The sequence below is a fragment of the Amphiprion ocellaris genome, chromosome 15 (genome assembly GCF_022539595.1).
Source record: "Amphiprion ocellaris isolate individual 3 ecotype Okinawa chromosome 15, ASM2253959v1, whole genome shotgun sequence".
NCBI classification, from domain to species: domain Eukaryota; kingdom Metazoa; phylum Chordata; class Actinopteri; family Pomacentridae; genus Amphiprion; species Amphiprion ocellaris.
This window is the reverse complement of record NC_072780.1, coordinates 25,423,226-25,450,313: the sequence shown is the minus strand read 5'-3', so window position 1 is coordinate 25,450,313 and position 27,088 is coordinate 25,423,226. Positions and strand designations below refer to the sequence as shown.

Sequence of the window (27,088 nt, the reverse complement as noted above, 5' to 3'; positions counted from 1 at the left end):
ACACTGATCTTTGGGGAGTTCACAAAGTTCGTGACATATAATCGTGGAGTATAACTGTATAGAAGAAAGAGCTCAACTTTGTGCAAATGAGCAGTTAAGGGAAAACTTGGAAAGAACTCTGCGAAGTCTGACGAATAAGTCCTGATAAGTCCACAGTGTTTGTAGTAGGATCGCAATCAACAACAGGCAGCTGATGTAGCGTTCACTTGTCATAGTTACAGCGGCGCCAGACCACTATCTCGCAATGATATAGAAATCTTTAACAAATCCATGGATCCAGACTATAAACTGCATCACTGCCAATATCTAATCAGGTGGTTCTTGTGTCATTTCTGACCTTCTCTGAAAATTTCATCCAAATCCATAAGTCTGTTTTTGAATAATGTTGCGCACAGATAGACAGATAAACAGACCGACAAATGTACGCAGATTGTCATGTAATTCCGCTGCGTCCCTTGGCAGAGTAATAAAGAACAACGATAGTAACAATGTGACTGATGAAAGACAAAGAAAGCTTCCAGAGTGAGCAGTCTATTAAAATGTAGCAGGCCAGAAATGAGCTCTCCAAAACGGTCCCTCCCCTCTCGACACGGAAAGTTGGTCTTGAACTCAGCAGTAGGCTTATTGGCAGACTGCCTACCTCTCAATAAATAAAGTGCAAAGAGAAAAGAAAAGCTACAAGCTATACCAATTAGATGTTCAGGTTTTAAAACTTTATTCATGCTCCCACAACAGTCACTATGCCAGTAGAAATAAAGACCAACAAAATGCTTAAAGTGACAAAAGAGGTAAGATGAGGGGAAAGACACAAGCAGGACTCTAAAATAGCATTGAAAAGTTAAATGTCTGACTGCTAACCAACACACAATAACTGCCAGTTGGGAGAGCTATAAACGGAAGTAACAATTGTGCTTTTCCTTAGATCTCACTTAGTACAGATGTTACAGTTCCAATCTATCTTCCCATTCTATCGAGGCTTGCTCAAGACCTCATACACACAATTCTAAGGTATTTATATGATGGAAAAATATATTTTAGTTCTATGTTAACAGAAATCATGCCAAACTGGAAATACATGAGATGTTTTTCAAATTCAAAATTACTTTTGAAGATGAAAAAATAGACACCTCTTTAGAATATCATCTAAGAAATAAATTAGGACAAAGGTTGCACATAGTATTACTTCATAGTAGTCATTATTTTATATACAGTAGAAAAATAGGAACACCATTTCTTGGAGGAAACTAACATAGGTAAGAATGTGGTAGTGATTAAGGTACACAATTATCAACCTGACATGTAATAAACTCGATAGTATTCGTAAAATCATAGGATGTATCAGCAGGATAGACTTTCTTAGTTACAGCCTCGCTTCTGTCCAGCATGGAATTAAATATGCTCATTTTCCATTTTGTTTCAGAAATACATGAGGATCTTAGTATCAGTATAATCTCTGAGGCCAGCACAGAGATGCTCTGTGTTTGTACAAATACTGGAAGTATATGGAAACTGTTAGCCTCCCTCCCCTCTCAAGTGTTAAACTCCTTGCTCCCTGTCTCACTATACTGCATTTGCTGTCTGCTAGTTGTGCCTTCATATTGAATTTCTACACCCTATGCAGCATTTACACCTCAGCCACAATATTGAGAAATCTAGCCTAATATTGTGTGGATTCCTCTTGTGCCACACAAACAGCTGTGACCTGTCAAACCATGAACACCAGACCTCTAAGGGTGTCCTGTGATGTCTGCCACAGTGATGTTAGTAGCATACATTTCTGTGGGTCGAACCATTATAGACCGTTGTCGTTCCAGCACACTCCTTGGATGTTTGATCAGATTGAGATCAGGGGAGTTTGGAGGCTAGGTCAATATCTTGGCACTTCATGTTCCTTGAACAGTTCCTGAGCAATTCTTGCAATATGTTAAGGGTGCAATGTTGTACTGATGGACAGCTCAGCTGTCTGGGTCATGAAGGGTATACAACAACATACAGGGGGTGGGTCGTGCCAAAATGACATCCACATCCGTGACAAGACCTAAGATTTCCCAGCAAAACACTGAAATATTTCTCTGGTTCGTCTGATTTGGACTCCCTGGTTCCGCATTTCACAGCCTTCTTAAAGTAATTTGCTAGTGTCTAATGACAGTCAAAATAAGTTCACCACAGTTCATCAAAGTTGACTTCAATGCAAAAGATGATTCTGCTTCACACTATTGAAGTATGAAATGCTGTTGTGTCTGAGTCATAACTCTATAAATAGCAAACAGCAGATAAATCATCAATGTTGGATCTGGGTAAAAAGATAAAAAAGTGGATTTCCCTAATGTGTCTTAGAAACTGAGACAATGAATACACAGTAAATAGCGCAGTGACGCACCTTATAATTTTCATAACTTGAATGAAAAGGGAAGTTAATTACAGTTAATTACAAAGTGACAGGGATAAATGACAGCAATGAAATAATGGAATAAAAATATACTCAGCATCCAACAACCAAATACTAGATAAGTGAGCCTAACAATGTGAACTTATCTCAGAATCATATATAGCACACAGGGAATGTTCTAATCATATAACACTACTTTCTCCTTCATACAGCGCAACACACTGGTGCAGGAATAGAATTTCTCTCTAGAGAATCTGGAACTATAAATAAACAGATAAATAGACAATTTGCATTGTGGGTTAAAGAATAATCAAGTTTTTCAAATCTACAGTTATTAGGGTTATTTTTGCTCATTCTTCTAACTTACATTGTACAACTGGTCAATCAGATATCATAGATGGTGTATTTAAACAGAATGAACTACAAGAGTGCAGTCTAACAATGTCAGTGATGTCATGATATCTGATGTCATAGTACTTGACCGCTGTTGCATAAAAACCCAGTCCAGTACTAAATGACAGAAATGATCATTTTATCATTTGAAAAAGGAAGTGATTGTGCCAATCATGACAACTTGGCTTAAATCTTGAGATATCATGCTACTAATTTGCTTTTTAAAGACCATTACTAGAGAATAACTATCAAGTTAGAGGCCTATTCTGATTAATTAATTAATTATTAATTATCAGGAACAAAATGTGTTACTATCTCAGGACTGTCCAAGAAAGTTTTATTATGGAACTGAGAAAGAGGGACGCCGTCGAAGAGGGGAGCTGAAGTGGCAAGAGAACGTAAGTGGAATATTAAAGTTAGGATCACTCTTTCTTATACTGAAGGTAGGGCTAGATGTTAAAACTCAACACCTTGGGACACCTGAGTAGTTTGGCGAGTATGTACAGGTGCACATAACACTCGCCAGGCAGAAAAAAGAAAAACATTATGTATAAAATCCACATGTCAAAATAATTAGTTCTCTTGAAATTATGAGGTAAGGCTCTATTAATTAGGAGATGTATTGTAATGACGCAGAGTTTAAATGACATCTTAAAATAGTGACATGAAAAGTCAGAACTGCAAGAAAACACTTCCATTTGTTTTTCCTTTGCTGCATGAGAAACATCATTATCCTATCTTAGTTTGGATTTTTTCTTGTTTAAGTATTAAAGTTAACACCATGGCATCGTGACAACAATAATTTGTTAGATACTGCAGCTGGAGGAAAACACAGTGAACTATCAAGGCTAGCTTTCAGGGCCCGAGAGGGATCCAGTGCAGAGGACAGTGGTGTGGTCACACGGCAAGACGTGGGATGCTGAACGGCTGGCTCATGCTTCTAATGGATGTAGTGTTTCCTCCACAGTCCACATACTGGTACATCTCCTGAGACACCTGCTCCACATGACCAAAGTATGCTGTGGTGACAGTCACTCTGCACAGGATGGAGGCGCATGAGGTGAGGCCACACACATTACACATAATAACTGATATAGAATAAAGGACAGGGGATCAACTTACTGCATCATGACGACAATGTTGTGGACCTTGATGGTTTGCAGAGTGCAGTAATCGCTGAAAAGCAAAACTAATGTTAGCTAACTTGTTTGTTGGCCAATCAAAAATAATACAGTGCTTTTTAAAGCCTAATGAGCAGGGTTCAGCATGGTTTTATTTAAATGATTATGATTCCTCTGATCAATACTAGTTCTTTATGATTCTTGACTGATTCTTTGAGGGGCAGGCAGTTAAGAGTACAACAACAGACAACATGTCTAACATGGTACTCTTTAACAGGGAGGTGTGCCTTATGGTAACCCTGAAAAAATAGTCACATCATGATATTAACTGCAAAACAGCCGTGTATGTACGTACATGACCACCTGCTAGTTTGCTAATGTTTGCTTAATATTTACTTTAGTTACAATCATAGTTTAGTATGTGAGCAAGCAAGTAGTTGCTAGTTAGTACTTAAAACAAAGCAAAGATTAAGCTAATGGGAGTTGCATTAGCTATGCAAGTATTTGGTTATTAACCAAAGGAGTGCAGGAAACTGAAGATGTGACATGATGATGAGCTTGAAAGTCAGAGGATTTCCAAAGCTGTAACAACTCACTCTGAAAAGGAGGTCTGTACATTAAATGGCAATCCACCAAATAGTTCTCAACTTTTTTTACACAAAAGCACATATATCACCTTCACATTGGTGTTAAAGGAGAAAGTAAAAGGGGCCCCAAAATCACAAGGACTTATCCTCTGCACCAAATTTCTTGGCAATCCATCTAATACATATTTTACTGTGGCGCTACATATCTTTGCAGACTTCACACATATCCTAATGAAATCAAATTAATTTTTGACACAAATATTGTCCAAAAATATCAAAATATTATTTAAGCAACATCACTGACCTTGGCTGTTGCAGAAAAAGAACTTGCTTGATAATGACCAAACATGTCAATGACCTTTCCAATTATATGGGATATGGAACTCTCAAAAGGGACAAAAGCAGGGAACTATTCCAGCCACTAATGTTCAGATGTTCTTTTTCCAGAACACATTCATCCATACCCACACCCACAGACAAACACTCCCTCCAATGTATTGTTTGACATTGCCAAGTTGGGATCAGAACGGTCATCATGGTTCCCTAGATTCTCAAACCACTGGTATTCTAAAGTTTAATGAATAACAGAGCCCCATAGGGTGTAGCATTGCTACATTGAGATCGAATGTGGGACTTGTTCTTCACTGGCTCAGTTGGTACCTCTATGTCTGCTTCTGCACTATCATCATGTTCATCAGAAATGTGAGAGTTGGGACCTCTCCACCAGCCTTCTTCTCTCTCTCTCCTCATTTTGTGTCTCAAAATAATCATCTATAGATCTCTTCATCCATGGAACAATGCAGCAGCTAAATGGATTGTTTTACACGTCAGGCAGAGAGAGTGAAGGCAGGGAGAGCATGACTGCACCAGTGAATAAAAAAAAAAAGGACGACTTTTACCCGCAATGACTGTTGCAGTAGCTACACATGCCAGCCAGAGAGGCACTAAATCAGCCTGGTGATTAACAAATTATATGTAACGCTGGACCAAATCATGTGTGTAAACACCCAGTTTTACAGACTATTTGTCATATCATGCAGCACTTACTACATGTAGCTCATCTCATCTGCGATGGTGGTAGGGACCATATAATCAATCTGGAAACAGAGATGGACAACAATAAAGAGTCTACGTGGACACCCAAATCGGAATGCTTAACTGGTGGAAAGACATGTAGGAAGAGCTTACCTGTTTCATGTCCAGAGGACTGATGGCAGTGATGTTACTGATGCGAGATTTACCAATCACCGTCTTGGCAAACTGTACCTGAGCCGTGATGTTGGCAACCTCCACCGAGTAGTAGTTGTTGTTGGTGATGTTGAGAGTGTTCTGGAAGGACAATCTGCATTAGATGAGTTAAAGATCCTCCTACTGTGCCAATTATCATAATCCAGAATTGACAGTACAGAGAAATATCTAATGTTTGATTTGCTTTGCAATCTGTCACAAACCAATCACACAAATGTTAATCTAAACACTGATTGATGATTGGCAGGTCATTTCTGTGGCCAGTATACAGTTCCATTTCATGTCACTTTCACATTTTTTCTGCAAGCTGATGTCAGAGACAGGTGGACAATATGCCTAATGCTTATCTTAATTTTTTTTGCATTATTGTACTTTTGCAGTTCTTGTCCTGCTTCTTTCATGCCTTATCTGCTTATCTGTATCCTCACCCCTGATGAGGGCTCAATAAAGTTCATCTTATCAGCTTCTTAGGCCAAGGGTTTACTTTGTACTCAAAAGAATATGGCTATTTGTTTGTTTAATAAATTACCTTAAAAACACGTTTTCCTTGTGATGTTGTTTAATGGATCGACATACACAAGTATGAACATTAATATAACAGAAATATAGCAACAAACTACATGCTATGTAAAGATATAGTAGAGTGATTGTGTCCTTAGCAGAGAATGAAGTCACACTCCCTCTATGTGTGTTGTAACCCGAGGAGTAGTTACAAGTCGAGGAGTGGAAGCTCACCGTGATGTTGAGATACACACTGCGCTTTTCTTGGTCATAGCTGACGAAAACAGACTTCACCCCAACATAGGACACATCAATGGAACGAGGGAAGAGGAAGAACACAGCCAGACTGGACAGTAACAGGCAAACCACCACTGATGCTGTGACATACAACTTTCTGTGAAAGACAGTGGCAACCATGTGATTCACTTCCTAAACAGATATAAAAAATTAAACTGGTTTGATTCAGTTGCTGAACTACATCAATATCGCAATTGTGTAGTGTAATTTTACAGAGTTCAGGTTAGAGCTGGTAAGTGAGTTGGGACGGGTGGGTGGAGAGAGAGTTGGGGAGTAGAGTTACATCTAAGCCATTTTAGGACATGAAGGGACTATATTCATGGAAAAAAACTTCTAAACGTAACCTCAACAGAGTGAGATGAGGTTTTTGGGGTTTAATCAACAAATGGAGAAGGACTTTAAAATTGTATTATGAAGTTCAGCCATATTGCTGAGCCATTAATTCACAGTACATTATTGATAGTAAAGTTTTTAAAAATGACAAATAGCAAATAGACGAATAGAGCTCTCAGCTCTCGAAGGAGGCGGTTGCACTTTTCTTCGCTCCGTTTCTATCTCTGTTCTCCCCACACCCTCATGTCTTCTGCTTGCTGCATTTTCGTCTCGTCTGTCTGACTTGGAGCGATCGCTTGGCACTGGACCTTCGAAACACCGATCATGGAATTTATTAACTGGTCTCTCAACGCAATTGACAAGATTGTCGCCACAAAGAGCACAGGCCTAGGGGAGCCTACCTGCCCGGATGGGAGTTTCGCCTCTGGTTACGTGATCGACGCCTGGGGGAAGTGGAAGGGGGTCATGTGCCTGGCACCTCTATCCGTGGAGGACGTGGAAGATGTTTATATATTCGGATTTATGATGACAGGCCTACTGATAATTGGCTTGTTCACTGGCCTGAGCTTCTGGAAAATCAGGAAGACCGCAGATAGAAACGACGTCCAAACACTGCTGGTCTATGCAAACGATCGGATCAAGGCTGCCGGTGCTCGGTATGACGAACTCAGTCGTAAGATGAACAATTTGCTTGGTGTGACTGTTGATTTGAGTCGCAGATTGGAAGCCATCAGGGTGCGAATCGCTACAGTTGGGGTCTAAAACTGTTGAGAGCAGTAGGGGAAAGGTGAAATTACTCCTCTCCCGCCCAAACAAGAAGGAAACTGATTACATTCTGGCGCCCCTGGAACAATAACAAACTTCTCTGGAAGTTTCATGGCCAAGAGATAGCTCTCCTAACACCCCCCCCCACCCCCCCCCCCCACCCCCCCTGTTTTTTTTAGGTTCCTTCTCAAATTGAATTTCCCAACATTGGAGGTTTCATTTGGTGCAATGAGCCTTTTTTTTCATTTACCCTCTGCAATCCCTACCCAGATTCCAACATGTCCTTTTTCTTTTTTCCTCAAGAAAGGTGTGCGCAGCACTGCGCAGCAGCCGGAGCTGTAATTGGCAGGGCAGCTCAAATGAAATTTCGTTGTATATGAAAGTGTGCAATGACAAATAAAGATTGATTGATTGATTGATATACAGCACTATATGCACAGTACAGGTGAATTTCAGAGTTAGCTATGTTGTGAAAAAATAATGATCAACGTGAACGCTACTTGATGCTCTGCAGTTTTTGTTAAAGAAATATCTCTTTGGTAATTGTCCAACTAATACCATAATCTCTACTCAAATATTCAAACATAACTAATTTTTTATATTTTGGAGCAACAAACTAAAATAAATACTTTTTTCAGCTGTTTTGTGCAATGTCTGAATTTAAAAAAAATATGAATGATTAAGACAACCAAATTTGTGTGTGTGTTAGTATTGAGTGTTAAATTTAGCAGAGCGGTGTACAGAAGTAATTACTTAAAACTTCATTAGTGTAGACCTAACAAAGGTCACATGAAAAAAAGACAAATTTACTCACGTCCTTCTGGGCCGCAGCCTTTGGTCACTGTAGGGAATCAATGCCACTAGTTGATTTTCCTGTCCTAAAATACAGGAAACAAACAGTGATGAGTCACTGTTAGCTCTTACTGAAGAGTGGTCAGCCTAAAACCTATTTTGCATGATCCTCCTGGTTGTCATCAGGATGATTATTGTACACAATGGTGTTACCTCTGGGGATTCTCCCAGTGCCCTGACACGTAGGACATGTCACACTGTCCCGCCCCGTGAACTCCACATAAGGAAACTGAGAGACATCACCACCCTTGCCATTCTCAGACTGGTTGTCCTCCAGAGGAGATGTCAGGTTGTCCTGACCTTCATCATGGCCTGACTGCTTCATGAGGTGGGAAAAAGACTTCCCCATAGTCACACCTGGAAAACAAAATGCCATCTGTGACTCACAATATAAGCTCAGTATAACAACACTGTCACATCCTGGGTTCAATGACTGGCCGAGCCAGGGACCAGTGAAAAGCAAGTTAGAAACAGGAAGAGGTAGCTATTCTAAAGGTTTCTGGTGTGTTATACACGACCAGTCAAAAGTTTGGACACACCTTCTCATTTAATGTTTTTTCTTTATTTTCATGACTATTTACATTGTATATTATCACTGAAGGCATCAAAACTATGAACGAACACACATGGAATTATGTAGTAAACAAAATATGTGAAATAAGTCAAAACATGTTTTATATTTCAAATTCTTCAAAACAGCCACCCTTTGCTTTGATTACTGCTTTGCACACTCTTGGCATTCTCTTGATGAGCTTCAGAGGTAGTCATCTGAAATGGTTTTCCAACAGTCTTGAAGGAGTTCCCAGAGATGCTGAGCACTTGTTGGCCCTTTTGCCTTCACTCTGCAGTCCATCTCATGCCAAACCATCTGGATTGGGTCTAGGTCAGGTGACTGTGGAGGCCAGGTCATCTGACACAGCACTCTATCACTCTCCTTCTTGGTCAAATAGCCCTTGCACAGTCTGGAGGTATGTTTGGGGTCATTGTCGGGTTGACAAATAAATGATGATCCAAATAAACACAAGCCGGATGGGATGGCATGTTGTTTGAATAAATCCCCAACAGTGTCACCAGCAAAGCACCCCCACGCCATCACACCTCCTCCTCCATGCTTCATGGGGGGAACCACGCACATAGAGACCATCTGTTTACCTTTTCTGCGTCGCACAAAGACATGGTGGATGGAACCAAAGATCTCAAATTTGGACTTGAGCACAGATTTCCACTGGTCTAATGTCCATTTCCTTGTGTTTCTTGGCCCAGACAAATCAGTTCTGTGTGCTGCTTTTCCTTAGTAGTGTTTTTTAGCAGCTATTTGACCATAAAGGCCAGTCTCCTCTGAACAGTTGATGTCGAGATGTGTCTGCTACTAGAACTCTGTGTGGCATTTATGTGGACTCTAATCTAAGGTGCTGTTAACTTGTGATTTCTGAGGCTGGCGACTCGGATAAACTTATCCTCAGCCGCAGAGGTGACTCTTGGTCTTCCTTTCATAGAGTGGTCCTCATGTGAGCCAGTGTCGTCACAGCGCTTGGTGCTTTTTGCGACTGCACTTGGGATACATTCACAGTTTTTGCAATTTTCCAGACTGACTGACCTTCAGTTCTTAAAGTGATGATGGACTGTCATTTCTCTTTACTTAGCTGATTGGTTCTTGCTATGGGGTTGTCAACTGTGTACCAGCCTAACTTCTGCACAACACAACTAACTGTCCCAACCCCATTAAGAAGGCAAGAAATTCCACAAATTAACCTTGACAAGGCACACCTCTGAAGTGAAAACCATTTCAGGTGACTACTTCATGAAGCCCATCAAGAGAATGCAAAGAGTGTGCAAAGCAGTAATCAAAGCTAAGGGTGGTCATTTTGAAGAAGCTAAAATATAAAACATGTTTTGACTTATTTCACACTTCTTTGTTTACTACATAATTCGATGTGTGTTCATAGTTTTGATGCCTTCAGTGAGAATCTACAATGTAGAAAGTCATAAAAATAAAGAAAAACATTAAATGAGAAGGTGTGTCCAAACTTTTGACTGGCAGTATATATGTCTGTTAATACATGCATATTTGCCAGAATATTGCAATTCTGATCCAGCATAGACTGGTGTATTGCGTTATGAGCTTGGCTTATGCACAGAAGTTTCTAGACTGTTGTTAGTGCGCAAATTCGAGTAAGAGAAGATTTTGCTTGTAATAAAACAAGCAATTAGCATTAATTGAAGTATATTTGAAAGGTAGAACTTTGCAAAAAAAGGGAGGATTGTTGAGTGCTGCTTATGGCTCCAAAACAGGTGTGAACAATGGGTAAAAAGCAGGTGCTCTACAAGGACCAGGCCCGCGGATGAATAGAAATACAGAAAAAACTTGCTGAAGCAGTAACTGTGACTTGAACTGAAGCAAGAAAAGTCCGAGGCACTCTGTACTTACTCAATTAAAAGTCCTTTATTAGCTACATGGACACCACCAACATGTTTCGACACCAAGTCTTCGTCAGGGCAACATTTGTAAATGAACTGAACAGCAGGAAGTCTACTTTTAAAAAACACTTAACAGGAAGTCACATGATCGTGTGTGGTCATGTGACTCCACCCAAGTATTCATTCATAAAAGACAAATAAAATATATACACTTTGGAATATTTTCACAGAGCAATAGGCAAGCATATCATCCATAATGCATAAATAAAGCTCATTATGTAACACTATATTTCAATAATAAACCATGATGCATCATGTTAACATATAGAAGAAAATAAATAATGAAAAAATGAAAAAATTACTGACTGCAAGGCACTGTGTGTAGAATAGGAAACAGTGGCATGAAACAGTGAGTAAACCCTCATCATCAAAGACAATCATTCAGAACACATTAATATATTTACAGAAACGGAGAAAAGTCTATTTCTTCATTTAGTCCAGGGAACACAGTTGCTTTCAAAGAGTGGATCCAGAAGGTTTCCCTCTGCAATAATCTTTTCAACCTGTCACCCCCTCGGGGAGTGTTCTCAATAACTTCAATTGCCATGATTGTGAGTTCATTAATGTTTGTGTGGGTCATGTTCTTGAAATGTTTTGCAATCGGATATTCCATGTTTCCTTTACGGATAGCATATTTGTGTTCTGCAAAACGCTCTTTCAGTTTTCTTTTTGTGCGACCAATGTAAAAACACCCACAAACACAGTCCAGTCGGTATACCACATGTGTTGTATTACAGTTTGCAAAAGAACGACATTTAAAAGTGTAGGTGCATGTAGAGTCCATAAAATGTGTAGAACGATTGATCTGTGTGCAATGGACACATGCCCCACATCTGAAGGTGCCAATGGGTTTTTTGAAAAAAGTCTCAAGTTTTGATGCTGGCAAATAGTTTTTGACGATTTTGTCCTTGAGGGTGGGGGCTTTTTTAAAGGCAAACCTGGGGGGCTCAGAGAACAAGGGGCCCAGTGAAGGGTCACAAGCCAGTATGGACCAGTTTTTTGTAATGGCGTTTTTGATTTTGTATGCCATGTTGCTGTACTGTAAAGTACAGAAAATTCTGTTTTTTGTTTGTGATGGAGCTCGCTGTCTCCTTATGAGAAGATTTCTTCTGTCCAAAGTTTTTGCTCGTGTTAGAGCCCCACTCAGTGTCTTTGCTTTGTAGCCCCTTTGAACGAACCGCTGTTGCATTTCCGTAGCTTGGGTATTAAAGTCCGTTTGAGAGTTGCAGATGCGCTTGAGACGTTGAAATTGCCCAAATGGAATGTTTTCAATGAGACTCTTAGGATGGAAGGATTCAGCATGTAAAACAGTATTTCGATCTGTACTTTTTCTGAACAGAGATGTGTGTATTGAGCCTTGTTCATCCAGTGATATTAGAAGGTCCAAGAAGTTTATTTCTTTGTTGCTGAATTCCAAACTGAGTTTGATGTTAGGATTAGTGCTGTTTAAATATTGATGAAATTCTTGAAGTTGTTCTGTTGTACCAGTAAAAATGAAGAAAAGGTCATCAATGTAACGACCATAGTATTTGATGAGCTGTTTGAACAGCTCATCAAATACTATGGTCGTTACATTGATGACCTTTTCTTCATTTTTACTGGTACAACAGAACAACTTCAAGAATTTCATCAATATTTAAACAGCACTAATCCTAACATCAAACTCAGTTTGGAATTCAGCAACAAAGAAATAAACTTCTTGGACCTTCTAATATCACTGGATGAACAAGGCTCAATACACACATCTCTGTTCAGAAAAAGTACAGATCGAAATACTGTTTTACATGCTGAATCCTTCCATCCTAAGAGTCTCATTGAAAACATTCCATTTGGGCAATTTCAACGTCTCAAGCGCATCTGCAACTCTCAAACGGACTTTAATACCCAAGCTACGGAAATGCAACAGCGGTTCGTTCAAAGGGGCTACAAAGCAAAGACACTGAGTGGGGCTCTAACACGAGCAAAAACTTTGGACAGAAGAAATCTTCTCATAAGGAGACAGCGAGCTCCATCACAAACAAAAAACAGAATTTTCTGTACTTTACAGTACAGCAACATGGCATACAAAATCAAAAACGCCATTACAAAAAACTGGTCCATACTGGCTTGTGACCCTTCACTGGGCCCCTTGTTCTCTGAGCCCCCCAGGTTTGCCTTTAAAAAAGCCCCCACCCTCAAGGACAAAATCGTCAAAAACTATTTGCCAGCATCAAAACTTGAGACTTTTTTCAAAAAACCCATTGGCACCTTCAGATGTGGGGCATGTGTCCATTGCACACAGATCAATCGTTCTACACATTTTATGGACTCTACATGCACCTACACTTTTAAATGTCGTTCTTTTGCAAACTGTAATACAACACATGTGGTATACCGACTGGACTGTGTTTGTGGGTGTTTTTACATTGGTCGCACAAAAAGAAAACTGAAAGAGCGTTTTGCAGAACACAAATATGCTATCCGTAAAGGAAACATGGAATATCCGATTGCAAAACATTTCAAGAACATGACCCACACAAACATTAATGAACTCACAATCATGGCAATTGAAGTTATTGAGAACACTCCCCGAGGGGGTGACAGGTTGAAAAGATTATTGCAGAGGGAAACCTTCTGGATCCACTCTTTGAAAGCAACTGTGTTCCCTGGACTAAATGAAGAAATAGACTTTTCTCCGTTTCTGTAAATATATTAATGTGTTCTGAATGATTGTCTTTGATGATGAGGGTTTACTCACTGTTTCATGCCACTGTTTCCTATTCTACACACAGTGCCTTGCAGTCAGTAATTTTTTCATTTTTTCATTATTTATTTTCTTCTATATGTTAACATGATGCATCATGGTTTATTATTGAAATATAGTGTTACATAATGAGCTTTATTTATGCATTATGGATGATATGCTTGCCTATTGCTCTGTGAAAATATTCCAAAGTGTATATATTTTATTTGTCTTTTATGAATGAATACTTGGGTGGAGTCACATGACCACACACGATCATGTGACTTCCTGTTAAGTGTTTTTTAAAAGTAGACTTCCTGCTGTTCAGTTCATTTACAAATGTTGCCCTGACGAAGACTTGGTGTCGAAACATGTTGGTGGTGTCCATGTAGCTAATAAAGGACTTTTAATTGAGTAAGTACAGAGTGCCTCGGACTTTTCTTGCTTCAGTTCAAGTCACAGTTACTGCTTCAGCAAGTTTTTTCTGTATTTCTATATTTGAAAGGTGTTGGGCCACCATGTGCCATCAGAAGACTTTCAGAACACTGTGACATTCATTCTCCAAGTCAAGCTACTGGAGGGATGAACAACATTCTTCCAAAAGATATTTCCTCATTTAGTGTTTTGATATTGGGGGTGGCTAGTGCTGTCAAACATCGGTTCAAAATCTCCCATAGGTGTTTATTTGGGTTGAGATCTGGTGATTATGGTGGTCACGGTGGTGACATTTTCATACTCATTAAACCATTTAGTGACTGTGCATTTCTTTCCCTGTATGTCATTCCTTTTCACTGATTTGTTTCTCCAGAGTGATTGTGTGTCTGCTCCTACAAGTCAGGTTCACTATGTTCGGATTTTAACTTTTGTTGGATTTTTGTGGAGTCTATGAAAACTATACATTTTTGAAAGCCTTATAGTGTCAGGGCTCCCTCCCCGGTTCCTGCATCAGCCCCCACCTGACCTCCCTTTATTCTCCCCGTTCCATCTCTCTCTCTCTCTCTACTCCCTCCAGTGGCTGCAACCAATTATCCCTCCATAACCAGTAACTCTAGGCAGCTGTGGTCCTGCGCCCAGGTCTCATCATCTCTGCAATAAAAACCGGCTTCACTCTCTACTCCCTGCCAGATTGTAGCTTCTGCTTATGCTGCCTGTGGGTCCTGCTGATCAGCACCGCCAAACCTCTGAAAAACTCCTGCCTAGCCTCCGGGAAAACACCCAGCCAAACCTCTGGAGAGTCCAGCCGTGTCCTACTCCCGGTTTCGCCCCACTCTCCTTCCAAGAACGGACCAGCTCCCATCTGGCCCAGCCCCAAGCCACTCTCCGCCACCAACTCCCTCCGTCCAGTGGCTGCACCTCTGGATCGCCAGTTCCCGGGAGCCAGCTGCCTCCCCACCCTCATTCCAGCCCGTAGTGACTTTAGTTCGGTTTCTCCCTCTCCCTCTTTAGTTACTACTAGCGATTCATCATTCCCTTAGTTCGAGTTAGTTTTCACACCCCTACATTGTTCTATTTCATTTTGTTGAATAAATCCTGTATTTTTCGTACCGGTCTCAGTTGTGCTGTGCACTTTCTCCTTTGGGTTCTCACCCGCGCCGTGACATATATTATAAGCAATCATAAAAGCAATGCTTCCATTTGCCCTAAATCCTGTATGGTCGCCATCTTGGATTTTACAAAATGGCTGCTGTAAAAAAGGTTTTTGTCAATATTTCAGTCTCGAAATAACATAGAGCTTTTATTTTGACAGCTAAACTACCATTCCCAAGGCCAGTGAATGCAATATCCTAGTTGCAGATGTGTTGAGGCATTTGCTGCAGCAGTTCTTGCAAACACTTACTAATTTCATTAGACAAATTGGTCATTAGACCATATTAAACACCAACTGCAAGGACATGTTTATGTAGTGGTCTGATTATTGTATTAGACCTATATTATGCAGAGATGTGATTGTATTTTTCATGAGACGGTGGTCCAACTGCTAGATGCCAGATCTGCCCTGAAACACACACTGGGAGAGCTACACGTTGCTGCCCTCCATGCTCTTGGTGCCTCCATAGAGATCTCCAGTACTGATGCTTGGATAGAAGCTGATGTCTATAGTCTGCAACAACAAGGCAAATCCTGAAATGTACCCATTACAAGCATGCTCTTTGTGTCCACACCTATTCATATGTAGCTCTCTATGAATTGGCACTGGAGGAGTTTTTCAAGGACAGCTCACAACTGAAAGAGGTCTGTCTGAAGGCAACAGAGGGAGTTGAAGCTGCCTGTCCTGAGAAGAGCAAGCACACAAAAGCTGAGTCTGTGAAACAAGCAAACAACACCCTACTTGAGGCCTTGACCACTGCTGATGTCATCACAGTTTTCCAAGAATGGGAGAAACAGAGATCCAAGAATGCAATGTTCAAGGCAATGATGAGCTACCCACATCGAATAGAAGCAATCTTGCTTGTCATTGCAACCTGGAATGCTGACCTGGAGCTTCATCTCCAAGCCAGAAAGCAGCTGAGCAAGCTCTTCTCTGCCTTTGACTGGATTAAATACAAGCAACTCTGGCCCAGATACATACTGAAACATGAAAAGCCAATGAACAGCCTTGGCGAAGTACTGCGCTCTCTGAGTGCTTTTCTTGTTTGAACAGTATTGTACTACAGAAGGTACTGTGTTGCTATAAAAATGGTGAGGAAAAGACAATTAACAATAGAAGAGAGACGGATTATAATAACACAAATTTAGGTCTTTCCTACAGAGAAATGGCAAAGAAAGTCAAGGTGTCAGTGATTACGGTTTTCTTTACCATCAAAATGCACTCAGAAACTGGAGGAAACCCTGACAGGAAGAGGTCTGAAAGACCTACAGCCACAAGAGAATCAGAAGACAAGTTTCTGAGAGTCAAAAGCTTGCGTGACAGGTGACTCATAGGACGACAGCTTCAAGCATGGCTTAATGGTGGTCATAGTAAGCAAGTCTCAGTTTCAACTGTGAAGCGAAGACTTGGAGTTGCAGGTTTGACAGGTCGAGTTGCAGCAAGAAAGCCCCTGCTAAAGTGTCAGAATAAGAAAAAGAGGCTTGCCTGGGCCATGAAACACCACCAGTGGACTACTGAAGACCGGGAGAAAGTAAAATGGACTGATGAATCAAAATTTTAAATCTTTGGTTCATCATGCAGGATGTTTGGATGTCGTCGAGTAGGTGAAAGGATGGTTCCTCAGTGTGTGACATCAACTGTCAAACATGGAGAAGGAAGCATGATGGTTTGGGGCTGTCTTTGCTCGATCCAGGGTCGGTGACTTGTACAGAGTGAGAGGTACCCTGAACCAAAATGACTAGCACAGGACTCTGCAGCACCATGCAGTAATCTCTGGTATGTGCCTAGTTGGTCAGGGGTTCATCCTACAGCAAGAAAATTACCCAAAACATGCGTCCAAGGTATGCCTGACTACCTTAGGAAAAAAGAACAAGATGGTAGATGGCTTGAACAGTGTAGGAATTCCGACACATTTATATGTGCCCTCCACCTTTTTAAGGGACCGAAAGTATTTGGGCAAATCAAGAACGCTCTCCAGAAGGTAGGCGTATCTGTGTCAAAGTTAATAATTAAGAGAAGACTCTCCCAGAGTGAATACAGAGGGTTCCGCACAAAGTGTAAGCATTGGTGAGACTCAAAAACAGGAAGGCCATATTAGAGTTTGCCAAAAAAACATCTAAAAGAGCCTGTGCAGTTCCGGAATGATATCATATGGACTGATGAGACAGAGTATGAAAGAAAGAGAAGAGCATGGAGAAGGTAAGGAACTGCTCAAGATCCAAAGCATGCCAGCTGATCACTGAAGCATGGTGGTAGTAGTGTAATGGCGTGGACATGTATCCCTGCCAATGGAACTGGTTCTCTTATGTTTATTGATGATGTGACAGTTAGCTTATATTCAGCCAAATGCTTCAGAATTCCTTGGACAGTGCTTCATGGTGTAGATGGATAATGACCCATAGCATACTGTGAAAGCAACCAAGGAGTTTTTTAAGGCAAAAAGTGGAATGGTTTGCAATGGCCATGTCAACCACCCGACCTGAATGAAACTGAACATGTATTTCACTTGCTGAAGACAAAACTGAAGGGAAAATGCCCCCAAAACAACTAGTAACTGAAGACGGCAGCAGTAGATGTCTGGCAGAACATCACCAGGGATGAAACCCAGTATCTGGTGATGTTCGAGACTTCTAGCCATCATTAACTGCAAAAGATTTGTAACCAAATACTAAAAGTGAAAATTTGATTTATGATTATGTTAGTCCAATTATTTTTGGTCCCTTAAAAAGGTAGAGGGCACATACAAAATGTGTTGTAATTCCTACACTGTTTACCTGATTTGGATGTAAATACCATAAAGCTGAAAGTCTGCACTTAAAGCACATCGTGATTGTTTCATTTCAAATCCGTTGTGGTGGTATACAGAGCTTAAATTCTGAAAATTGTATCAATGAACAAATATTTATGGATCTGACATGTGACATGTACATGTCACACTAATATACAAGCATCACAGTCATCAAATGTAAACTGTCAATGACCATCTGCAATCGTTTTACTCATGTCCTTCCTATAGCTCTTAATACAGATGCCGCTTTCATCACTGTTAGGATTAAAATACCTTTAGGATTAAAATGTCTTTGTGACTGAAGCTCCACCCATTCACATTTGAACACTTAGTCTTCATTCAAAGTCACCCAGATCTTTTCCTCTTGCCATCTTGACTTGAAATATCTGTAGATTTTCAGTTATCCGTGTCATGATAATCCTAAGAGCTTCAGCAAAAGCAACTGGACCTCGCTTTTAGGTTTTTGAAGACATCTCACCTCAGCCAAGAGGTTTCTTCCGTTCTAACTGACTAATGGGGAGTTACAGAATTTATAGTCACTCCAGCTCACATGGCAAATGGTCCATTCACCACCCAGGACTCACGTGCCTGCAGGGGTAAATGGCTGTGAAATCAGGTGGTCCAACAGGGATGACAGCAATAATGATCCTAGAGCTGCCAGTTTACACAATAAAGGATATGTATCTGCCATGTCAGAAGTGACTCAATGATGGTGAAACTTTCTGGGGAGTTATTTTGGCACAGCATTACAGGTGCTTGATAAGTGAGGTGTAACCCTCTCTTCTGTTTAGAGATGGCTGTTTCAGTTTGACAGATGGCTTGTGGTTTCCTTCACTCCTCTCTCAAACCATCTGTCATCTCTGACCAGCTCGTGAACATTGTCGTCCTCAAAGGAGTGTCCTTATCCTTGAGATGCAGGTGAACTGAGTCTTGTCCTGAGGAGTTGGCTCTCCTGTCTTGAGTCAGTTTATGTCACAGAGTGTTGATGGGTGTAGTACAATGCTATGTTGTGTTTGGAGAAAATCCAGAATTTCTCAGACACATCAACATCATATGAAATGGTGATGTTGTTTCACCTGTTCTTCTTTTCTTCTCTGTTTGCTGTGGTGCTGTAATTTCCAGATCTTTTTGTTGAGTTAATGAAAACCCAGGTGGGTAGCCATAGTTTTTCAATACTTTCCTACAATGTGAGTGTTCCTTTTCTTTTCCCTCTGTGTGTGCTTTAATTTGTTATCCATCTCTGTATGTACGTATTTATTTCCTTTCAATAACTCTGTTATTTTTAATTACTTAAAGACAAAATAAATCATAAATGACTCAACTGCATCTATGTCAACTTTTCATCCATAACAGTGATATTTGCTTCTGACACTGCAAAGAGTCAGAAGTGTCAGTGATTTAATCTGAAATACACGACCAGTCGAAGGTTTAGACACACTTTCTCATTCATTTAAATGAGAAAGTGTGTCCAAACTTTTGACTGGTAGTGTATGTCACATTGTCAACAAACTTATTTATATTCAAGATCTATCTATAGGCAAATCCTACACCAAGATTTAACTTCATTTTCATTCACATTAATTTTGTACTGTTTATTATATATATATACATACATATCATTTCATCAAGTGGTCCCCGCCTGACCCCCTCAGATTTTTCTAAATTTTTACATACTCATAGAACATTATATATGATGGAAAAATCCAAAATTGCAAGGCTTAATTGTAAAGAGTTCCAAAGTTATGACCATTTGAAGTAGGTAGGGGATACCCTAGAATTGCGACCAAAATTAAGACTTGAAATGTTCGGCTATTTTCAGGCTTCTATAACTTCTGAACAAAAAGAGCTAGAGGTCTGAAATTTTCAGGATCATTTCATAGGAATCCATAATCCGAAGAAATGTGAAAATATTTACTTAAAATTTATAATTGCATGTTACAGAGAATGATAAAGTTGAGATTTTATCCATAGCAAACTTCTAAAATGCTACTTTTGTCCACCTTTTACACAAAAACTAATCATCCTATTTATTAGAAATTTTATGTGCTGTATCTTGGCTACCTAGGGAATGGATCTCTGTAAAATAAAGGTCCTATGTTATGTTATGTATGATATATAAACAGCTACAAATCAAAAATATCTGTCCGACCTTTGGTTTCAAAGGTCAATATCAGCATGTGGGATAGGTAGTATCACAAAATAAAAGACACCATGTGAAAGTACAGGAATTGCCCGAAATTTTGACACCAAGCACAACTTGCTTCTATAAACCCTTCTATGTTAAATGTTCAAATTAAATATGCACGTTTCATCCCATATTTTAGCCATATATAACAGAAAATTTAGTGATTTTCAAGTGTTCAAATGTATGTATTGCAGAGTAAAGAAGATATTATTAAGTACTTACAAATTTATACATCAACTGTTGTTAGAGTGAATGACCTTGTGTCTGAAGAAACTGTGGCAGATTTGTTGCAGCATGATCTGCATCCTGGCCAGTATGTTGCAGCTGTTTATGATAATTGCTGGTACTTGGGAAATGTTGTGGAAGCGTCAACTGAGCAGGCAGATGTGTTCCTAGACTTCATGAAACCAAAAGGCCCTGCCAGATCATTTTCTTGGCCCAAAAGGAAGGACCAGTGTTGGGTGCCAACAGACCATATCCTTACTCAAATTGCGGACTTGACGACAGCAATGGGTCGTCAGTATAAACTTAGCCAGGATGCAGAAAAGAACGTTTCTAAACTGTTTAAAAAATTCTGAAAAGACATAACTGAACCAACTTTGCAAACTATTCTTGAAAATTTGTAAGTAAGTACCAGTAATTATCATAAACCGCTGCAACATACTGGCCAGGGTGCAGATCATGCTGCAACAAATCTGCAACAGTTTCTTCAGACACAAGGTCATTCACTTATATGGCTAAAATATGGGGTGAAAACGTGCATATTTAATTTGAACATTTAACACAGAAGAATTTATAGAAGTAAGTTGTGCTTGGTGTCAAAATTTAGGGCAATTCCTGTACTTTCACATGGTGTCTTTTATTTTGTGATACTACCTATCCCACATGCTGATATTGACCTTTGAAACCAAAGGTCGGACAGATATTTTTGATTTGTAGCTCTTCATATATCATACATAACATAACATAGGACCTTTATTTTACAGAGATCCATTCCCTAAGTAGCCAAGATACAGCACATAAAATTTCTAATGAATAGGACGATTAGTTTTTGTGTAAAAGGTGGCAAAAAGTAGCATTTTAGAAGTTCGCTATGGATAAAATCTCAAACTTGTCATTCTCTGTAACATGCAATTATAAATTTTAAGTAAATATTTTCTTCGGATTATGGATTCCTATGAAATGATCATGAAAATTTCAGACCTCTAGCTCTTTTTGTTCAGAAGTTATAGAAGCCTGAAAATAGCCGAACATTTAAAGTCTTAATTTTGGTAGCAATTTTAGGGTACCCCCTACCTACTTCAAATGGTCATAACTTTGGAACTCTTTACAACCAAGCCTTGTAATTTTGGATTTTTCCATCATATATAATGTTCTATAAGTATGTAAAAAATTTAGAAAAATCTGAGAGGGTCAGGTGGGAAATTTTCTTAAAATCTGTTGATTTCATATGGAATGACCCATATATATATATATATATATATATATATATATATATATATATATATATATATATATATATATATATATATATATATATATATGGGTTCAGCAAGTTCATGCATTCTTCATAGTAACAAGGACAAAACTATAGAAGGACAGCAATCCATTACACAAGTATTTATTTGTACACAAGTGTACTCTTTTAAAAGAGGGGAAACTAACAGGAAAGTTGTCAACCATAACTAATGCTGTAACTCAGAAATATCCCGTTTCTTCCATACAAATTTGTTGAAAAATGACGAATTTGTAGTTCAGAGCACCTTATTCAATGTGTAATTTAACCTCAGTTTTTCCTTCTGAACTTGCCTTGATGCCTCAATTTGACATTACTCCTTCGGGATTTTACGACACCGTAATTCTTACAGTTTTTTGTCTCCCACTGTATTTTTTTTTCCATGGTGGATTTCAGCCTCATTAGAAACAAAGATTCTGCGGATGGTCTCCCTACATCGGACAGTCATTTTTTCATTGAGGAATTATGTTAACTTACAACAACACAGAAATAAAAAATAAGGTTGGGTGCCTAAAAAAAATTTGGTTGGGTGATGGCTTCTTTAAAAGAGGTAAAGACAAAGAGAAGAGACAATTCACCCTGCACCACTTTGTAATCCTTTAAGGCCTTGTTGGACATTGGATTTAATATCTCTAATGTAAAACAAACAAACAAAAATTATACCAAATGCTTAATCTATTCCCAAGAAGGCTTTGTCTTGAATTAAGTTAAAGCTGACAGAGCAGTTGGATAAGAATTAGCTGAATTACATGCAAAGTAATACTTTCGGACGTGTACAGTAAAATAAAAAACATTAAGGTAACTGTACTGAGAACACAACAACAGGCAGGCCACTAACAACTGTTGGCCTATTTTCTGTAATGACAGGCGTTAACTGCCACACAAATTTGTAAATGTGTGGCGTTACATAGGACTCCCAAGTCTTGACGCGTGAGCCAAGTGCTATAACACTAATATTAATTATCATAGCTTGTAAAAGCAGTTAATAGCATTTTACCGATAAGTTAACACGGCTGGCTACGTTTAGTTGAAGGTTAAGTTACAGCCAGTGCTTCAGAGCCAGTCAATATTAGAAATAAATTATAGAGTAAACCGAAGTGAACACGCAAACTGTCCGAACCCATCCAAAGTAAAACACCACCAGTTACCCTGTTTGTTCACTAGCTCACAGCTAACAAAATGTACACAATGAACGCTAGCCGTGGCCAATACCATGTAAGCTAACTTACCTAGCTAGGTTAATATCAAACACAGCTTCTCCATGAAATGTCGGTCAGTAAACTGCTACAATAGTAAGTAATTTCAGTAAGAAGGTTGAAACAGAATTACCTGTATGTGACTTTTTAAGAAGACTACCAGAATGCTGGAGCTATTTGGTCATGCAATTTTGTTTATCGTCTGGAAACTGACATGCGCGAATGTACCGTAACCATGGGAATCTTCTTCTTCTCCTTCTTTCTACATCGTAGAGCGTTATGCTGCCCTCCACAGACAAGGGCCGTTTCTCAATTCTAAGTACGCAAGTCCGTAGTCGCGTACTTGGCGAGAAGGGACTTGCGAGTCGTTCTCGCAAGTCTACACTTGCGAGAACGCAGGCTAAAGTGCAATTGGAACACCAGCGTACTTGATGACGTCACCGCCTCGGTTCATCCATACACAGTCTATGGGTTCATCTGCTCCGGTTATTTTTACCGTGAAAAACAACGAAATGGAACAGCCATAATAACACAGCCTTGCATGTTCACGTTTTAATATTAAAACAGTTACTGTGTATATATATGTATTCAGGTTTGTAAGATCGTCATATATCTTTTTTAAAAAAAATGTTTTAGAGCTACTGATTTATTGACAGCTGAAGTTTGCGATGAACTGAACCGTCTCATTCTCAGTTCTATCGGTGGATCTACAAAAAATTTTCAGAAACTGCTGAAAAAATATTAAACTTTCACGAGGACACCTCATAAACAGGGATGGATGGTTTACAATTTTATTATTGACATTAATAAAATACATTAGTCTACATTCTACATACATATCTACTGTTTGTCCTCCAACATCCAGAGGTTTATAGTCTGACAGATACACAAACATCACTACACTTTAATGTGATCACCAGGACTTCTGTATGCTGAACATTATCACTGATGAATGAGAGAATATTTCATGTCAACTACTGTACTCAGAACCTAAATATAGGTGAGCTCCTACAGGTGAGCTCTTCTTCTGCCTGTCTGGTAATAAAACGGAAACCTTCACAAACATCAGCAGCATCTGATCAAACAGGTCTGATAAGAGCAACATTTACTTCTGGCTTCAACAATTCAATTCATGTTTTGAACACAGTTGAATAATATTTATTAATTGCAAAATGCTTAAAAACATTTCAGCATTTTCTATCCTTCAGTTTTCATGAACAGCATCATGCTGGTCCAGATGCTGAAGATGGAGCTGCTGATGTTCTGTCTGTGGAGACTCCCAGCAGTCAGTGAGGATCTGGGTTTCTTCAGATGTTCCTGGAATAAAATGTTGCTTAAATGTTATTTTTAATGCAAAGTAACAGTCAGAAGAATAGAACAAAGTTGTACTACAGGTAATGAAGACAAAACAATAATTCAGAAGTACACAGTCTGCGATCGAGTAAAGCATTAAAAATGTGATGTTATGAATATTAACTAACTTCTTTCAAGCCCAATTTTCTCTGAACAATAAAAAAAAAAAAAAAAAAAAATACACCATGAGGCCAAAGTGTGACCATTAAATAAATGGAAAACTACTTATAGCCCCATTTAACCGCTATAGAACCGTCAGAGCCAACAGCAGGTTTCAAAAACTCTTGCTACAGTGAGCGCTGATCATCCGGTCATAGCTATTTAACCTGGACGCTCACATCTCCGAAACCGTTGGAGTAAATTTTTAATCAGGTTTTATCTTGATAAATTGACCACATATTTGATGTTTACACAAGTACTTTCTTGCCTGAAATCTGAAAACTACATTTTGTATCATGATAACAGTAGTATTCCCCCCAAAAACTTCTGTTACCTCTGAAAGTTTCCTCCTCGGCCTTTGACCGCTGGGCGGCGCGAAATGCATTATGGGTTATTTGGCCACCACAAGTCCACACAAGTCTGGTCTGATGCAGTCTCGATAATGTGGGCGGAGCAAGAACATTTCCGGGTATGACTTCCGTTGTCGGTCAGATGCGTTCTTTGAATTGGAAAAGTACTCGGTCTCCGACTGATGACGTTTCACAAATACGCGAGAACGCAAGTACGGACAAGTATGCATATTGAGAAATGGCCAAGGAGTTGCGGTTTACTATGCACCCTTGAATGGGCTGGTTTAGCGACAGAAATGTTGTCAAGTCTATCCTTTAGTACTTCTTTTCACTGTTTGCCATTGGAGTCATTCATGATATCCCAAACATAACCCGAAAGCCACAGTTTCAGAAGAAAAAAACTTTATCAACCTCCACCTGAATTGATCAGTGATTAAGGACCCCATCAGGGAGAATCAATGTATCTTAGACTCTCACCAATATACTTCAAAGAAACAACCATTTTCAATAAAACCCTCGAAAGCTTTCTTGGGCTTTCGGTTTGAAAATGCCTCAATATTCTTTCACAGGCCATTTTTGATACTAAGGTTCTGTCCTTTTCTCATTAAGTATAAATTTACTCTCTGTTTCCTGCTGACTTATATTGTTCCTATATGTACTTTGCAAGCTGTGATTTACTCTGCAGTTGTGCCCTGAGGTTGAAGGCATGCCACAAAACAGAACAAAACAACAAACAAAAAATAAAACAAAAACAAGCAAACAAAAAGCACAGAAACCGTACATAAAGAACTGAAGAAAAGGAAAGATTCAGGTTTTGTTCCAGATACCCTCTGATATTGTTTCACCTTTCAGAGCTGAAACACTGGCGATACTGTTCCCTATAAATGATACAATGCTTCAGCTAGAAGACCACTCAGAGAGAGCACTCCTCTGCCAAGGCCAATGCTTTATCTTGTAATTTTACAGGAAAGAATCTTCATTAAATTCTTTTGGCTATGCTACACCTCTCTATCAAGTTCAATGAAATTTAACTCAGTAGTGATGTTGCTGGCAAACAACAGACAGACATACAAACGGCATGGAAAATGCCAAGCTGCTGACATGTTAAGCTAATAGAACAATCACTTGTGGTCCTGTTTTATTCTGTATGACTCATAGCAGGCTATTGCAGACTTAGGTGTGTTTTAGAGCCTTCTTCCTGTAAGACTCAAATGTATACAATTAAACAAGTTTACAGTAAAAATTAATCATTCAATGTGCTGTTACAATTATGGTCTCTATTTCAGTCTGTGCAAAAATCATGCACTAAATATTTTTGGCTACATTGTATTCTATTTAGATTAGCTGAGACTATGATCAGAGATCTCTGATCTCTATATCTTCATACTTGCAGTATGAAAATTCATCCAGTAGATGGAAGTGTTTGTCCAAGTTCTCGCATGATTCAATTACAGTACCCTCCTGTTAGCATTAGGAGGAAATATGTCTTTATTAATTTATGACTTTGACCAAAACAGGGCAATGAGATGATAGTAGAATCTGTCTTTTGACTTTTACCTCACACTATTTATATGCAAATACATTTTGTAATTTTCACAAACAGTTATTTTAATTAGGAACATCCTTTTTCAATTGGTTAAAAAAAAAAAAGATTTTGATCTGATGACTAACTCAGCCAGTCTATGACCTTCTAGCTTTGTTTTGTTTTTTACTAATATATGTATAAATATTTGTAATATCTGGTAAATGGCCAGTGTGTTTGGGCTCATTGGCTTGACAGTATGAAGGTCTGGATCATGGTTGGTTTGGATTATGGCCACTTCTTGTCTTTTTCCACATCTTTGACAATCACTTTGGTAAAGGTTACACTTTTGGTCTCATATGTCTAGAAATCTTGGCTCTAGAACCACTTGTTTGCTTCTGATAAGAGGCTAAGAGGCATTTTGCACTACTTACAACTGCAAGTCTGCAGTCTTGTGTGTTGAGTGTGAATTGTTATACTTACCTACCTGTGCTCCCCAGACAGGCCATGATGTCCCTGACAGTTGTTTTGGGGTTCCTCTTACCAGCTTGAAGGTAGATTACAACAGCTGTGTTTGTTTGCCTTCTGGATTCATTTACAATCTCAACAGATGAAAAGATTGGAATGAAAGCCAGACACCCACTGCCCTTTAATTGGTTAAAATCCAAGCAAAAAAAAACCTGGGCAATGAGTTGCACCTGTCAGCCACTCAATGTCTTGTTTGTCCACACCTGAAAAAAAGAGA

At 39.3% G+C, this 27,088-nt stretch overlaps 1 protein-coding gene across 3 annotated transcripts; it reads right to left on the bottom strand.

Moving 5' to 3' along the window:
* Nucleotides 1-691: 691 nt before the first annotated feature.
* On the bottom strand, nt 692-26,849 carry LOC111580949 (transmembrane protein 106B-like). 3 transcript variants are annotated; one of them, XM_023288909.3, is made up of 8 exons: nt 26,827-26,849; nt 8,640-8,843; nt 8,449-8,512; nt 6,474-6,633; nt 5,679-5,819; nt 5,538-5,587; nt 3,905-3,958; nt 692-3,818 (listed from the first exon to the last, which is right to left on the bottom strand). In XM_023288909.3, exons 2-8 carry the CDS (start codon nt 8,833-8,835, stop codon nt 3,680-3,682), a joined length of 804 nt encoding a protein of 267 aa, XP_023144677.1. In that variant the 5' UTR covers nt 8,836-8,843; nt 26,827-26,849; the 3' UTR covers nt 692-3,679. The 3 variants fall into 3 exon arrangements, with proteins under 3 accessions (XP_023144677.1, XP_023144676.1, XP_023144678.1); XM_023288908.3 differs by lacking the exon at nt 26,827-26,849 and adding an exon at nt 23,093-23,237; XM_023288910.3 differs by lacking the exon at nt 26,827-26,849 and adding an exon at nt 22,993-23,122.
* Between the last annotated feature and the right edge of the window lie 239 nt (nt 26,850-27,088).